The 3,224-nt window shown below is 59.0% G+C and overlaps 1 protein-coding gene across 1 annotated transcript in view; it reads left to right on the top strand.

The window, feature by feature from the left end:
• Positions 1–3,224, top strand: part of BID (BH3 interacting domain death agonist) — a 28,627-nt gene that overhangs the window by 18,869 nt on the left and 6,534 nt on the right. The window contains exon 3 of the mRNA XM_032269587.1: positions 948–1,149. Coding sequence (XP_032125478.1) covers positions 948–1,149 — 202 coding nt within the window. The remainder of the gene's footprint in view (positions 1–947; positions 1,150–3,224) is intronic.

Below are 3,224 nucleotides of genomic sequence, written 5' to 3'. Positions count from 1 at the left end.
GGGCATGGTGGCGCGTGCCTGTAATCCCAGCTACTCAGGAGGCTGAGGCAGGAGAATTGCCTGAACCCAGGAGGCGGAGGTTGCGGTGAGCCGAGATCGCGCCATTGCACTCCAGCCTGGGCAACAAGAGCGAAACTCCGTCTCAAAAAAATAAAAGAAAAATATTATGAACTTAGAGGATAGAAAGGAATTTCAGCCTGCACTCCCTCCCGCCCTCCCGCCTGCCCGCCCTCCCTCCGGCCCTTCTCTGGCCGCCCAGGAGGTCTGTTCCGTGAGAACCTGGGCAGATCCCAGCGTCCCTTCGCGGTGTTTGCCCTCTCTCCCGCCCTAGGCCTCTGCTCTGGCACACCCAGCTGCAGACGCTGCAAGCGCTCAGAATCCAGCCCCAAACGCAGTCCGCACCCCAACCCCTGCCGTCTCCCGCGGCGCTGCAGCTCTGCTCCCTGTGGAGTTTGGGTTAAGGACACGACCCCCCCCCAGATGAACCACGCTTGGCCAAAGGCACGTGCCAGATGTGGTCGCCACTCCCCAGTAGTCATGGAAGCCTCTTCTCTGCTCAGTCCTTCCTGAGCCCTTGAAGCAGATGAGGGGAAGACCGGGGCTCCGCCTGCTGGAAACGCAGCCAGGAAAGGTGGGCTCAGGTTGCTGAAGCACAGGATGGCGGGTGGCGTCCACGTGATACTCGCGTGGCCTTCTCACCCAGCGGGAGGCGCCCCAGCTGCGTGTTGCAGGAGAGCCAGCAGATTCCCCTGCAGAGGAATCCCTTTGTGCAGAGTCGGCCGCGCCCTGCCACCCACAGGTGACCTGGCCTCTGCCTGCTGGGACCTCCTGCAGGGCCCTCCAGCCCACGGGGCCGCTCAGCTCTCTGGGGCCTGGGAGGCTCTTTGGGGCCAGCTGCACGGCCTGGCCGGGGTCCCCAGGTCTTCCTGACTCCCCTTTCCCCTCAGGTCAGCAATGGTTCCGGCCTCCAGGATGAGCGCATCACGAACCTGCTGGTGTTTGGCTTCCTCCAAAGCTGCTCCAACCACAGCTTCCACGCGGAGCTGGAGGCGCTGGGCCGCGAGCTGCCCCAGTGGGAGGAGCCCGATGAGGAGCTGCAGACCGACGGCAACCGCAGCAGCCACGCCCACGTGGGGAGGATAGAGGCAGGTAGGTGGCCGGCCCCACCCCCTTTCCCCAAAGCTGGGCTTTTCTGTCGCCAGTAGCATTCAGGGAGCCTCAGGGCTGGAAGGGACCCCTGGGCTCAGCCGCCACCTCTGCAGTTTCAGTGGCCACGAACGTTGGTATCACTTGATCACCTGACTGAGTGGTCTCTGCTTGATTCCCTCCAGTGCGGCTGAGCTCACTGCATGCCATTTTTGGGTGACTCTGTTAGAAAGTTCTTCCTTTCTGATGAGCCCGAATCCCATGTCTGGACCAACAAAGAATGGTGTTTTTATGCAGTTTTCCAAATGATTCTCATACAAAATTGCAAACTGCTTGTCTGGACTATATAACTCAAGGGGTCACCCGTCACCCACTTGGCTTATATCAGGTCAAGAACCTGGCGCTTTACATGCTGGTGCCTGTGTCTCACCTCCAGGGATTCTGATCTGGGCATTGCTGGGTCTGGGCAAAGCCCCCAGGTGGCACTGCCAGTGTGGCCCCTGCCTTCCTGAGCAGGCCTGGCTGACTGTCCCATTGATTGAAGCCCACTTGTTTCACAGTGACTTTTTCACCTGTCTACACCCGCCACTTCCTTTCATACACATTATGCCCCATGATTACCTCTACAAGAACACAGTAGTATTTGGAAGCTCATTTTTATGTGAGGAAAACCAGGTCCAGTGAAGGGTACACAACTAGCTCCAGACCTCACAGCTTGTGGCCATGTCACCGCCTCACCACCGGGATGTGGGGCCAGGCCCTTCCTAAGCTGGGCTCAGCCGCCCTCCCCCTGTAGGGCACTGCCTTCAGGTCACCATGGCTTCCAGACTGTTCACCTTTCCTGTGGCTGATTCCTGCACTCCCCTCCAGTGTGCAGGTCCACTCCCCTTTGCCAAGGGGCTGCTTCTGCAGACAGGGGCTGTCCCAAGCAGAGGCTGGGGTATGTGGAGGCTCACCCACTTCCATATCCAGCCCTGCAACGCTGGCTTTCAGTAGTGTGCATGTTGGAATTACACGAGGAACCTTTTCCAAGTGCAGGCCTTGGGCTGCACTCCAGCTGCCTGCCTCAGGCTGTTTTAGGGCAGGACACTGTCCAGGGGATTCTCACCCAGGTGGAATCCCTGTCCTGAAAGCCTGCAGGGATTCCCAGGACCCCAGCCCGGGCCTTCCGAGCTCGAGGGGAGACCAACAGCTGGCCCAGCCTTCTGCCTCCCACCTGTCTTAGATCAGGTGCATGGGGATGTGCCTGGAGTTCCCCACTAGCCCCGGAAGGAGGTGGGGTTGGGGGTGGGGGGTGTCCGAGATCATCTCTGCCCTCTAATCCAGCCAGCACATCTTCTGGCTGGCTCTGAACTGAGGAGAAGCCCCAGGTCCCCATGGGAAGGTCCAGGAAGGGCAGGAGTGGGCGGGCACAGCGCTGCTGTCAGTATTGCTGTGAAGGCGACTGCAGTCCCATCTGCCCTGCTTTGCTTCTCTCGCTCTTCTCCACACCGGCCTTTGCCTCTAGACTGAGAAAAAAGTGATCACGGCAGTTCACTTAGCCTGACCGGTGCGCTAGTAGGAAACTGGCAGGTGAATCTAGTCCCTGGCAAGCCCTGGAAGAGGGGCAAGGTAGAGGCTCTGGCCGCCGGGGTTTCTTTGGTGAGTCCGTTCACTCAGCTGGACACAGATGGGTCAGGAGAGTCCTGTTGCTACTGGGCTGGTGGCCAGAGGGAGAGAGGACATGCCCATCACTGAGGCAGGTGAATAGGCTGCGTGAATGAGTGAGGCACAGATTCGGTGCTGGGGGAGCCCGGCACTCTGCAGAGAGGAAGACTTCCAGGCTACAGCTGCAGCTGAGCTGGGCTTTGAGGGCTGGTGCGTTTGGTTCCTTGGAAACTGGGAAGAGGGAATGGCTATCATTTAAGCAAAATCCCAGCAGCTGTGAAAGCTGCAGCGAGGCTGGGCACGGTGGTTCACGCCTGTAATCCTAGCACTTTGGGAGGTGAAGGTGGGTAGATCATGAGGTCAGGAGCTCAAGACCAGCCTGGCCAAGATGGGTGAAACCCCCTCTCTACTAAAAAAAAAAAAAAAAAAAA

The sequence above is a fragment of the Sapajus apella genome, unplaced genomic scaffold (assembly GCF_009761245.1).
Source record: "Sapajus apella isolate SASKATOON/1434 unplaced genomic scaffold, GSC_monkey_1.0 scaffold195, whole genome shotgun sequence".
NCBI classification, from domain to species: Eukaryota; Metazoa; Chordata; class Mammalia; order Primates; family Cebidae; genus Sapajus; species Sapajus apella.
This window is presented reverse-complemented; position numbering and strand designations above follow the sequence as displayed.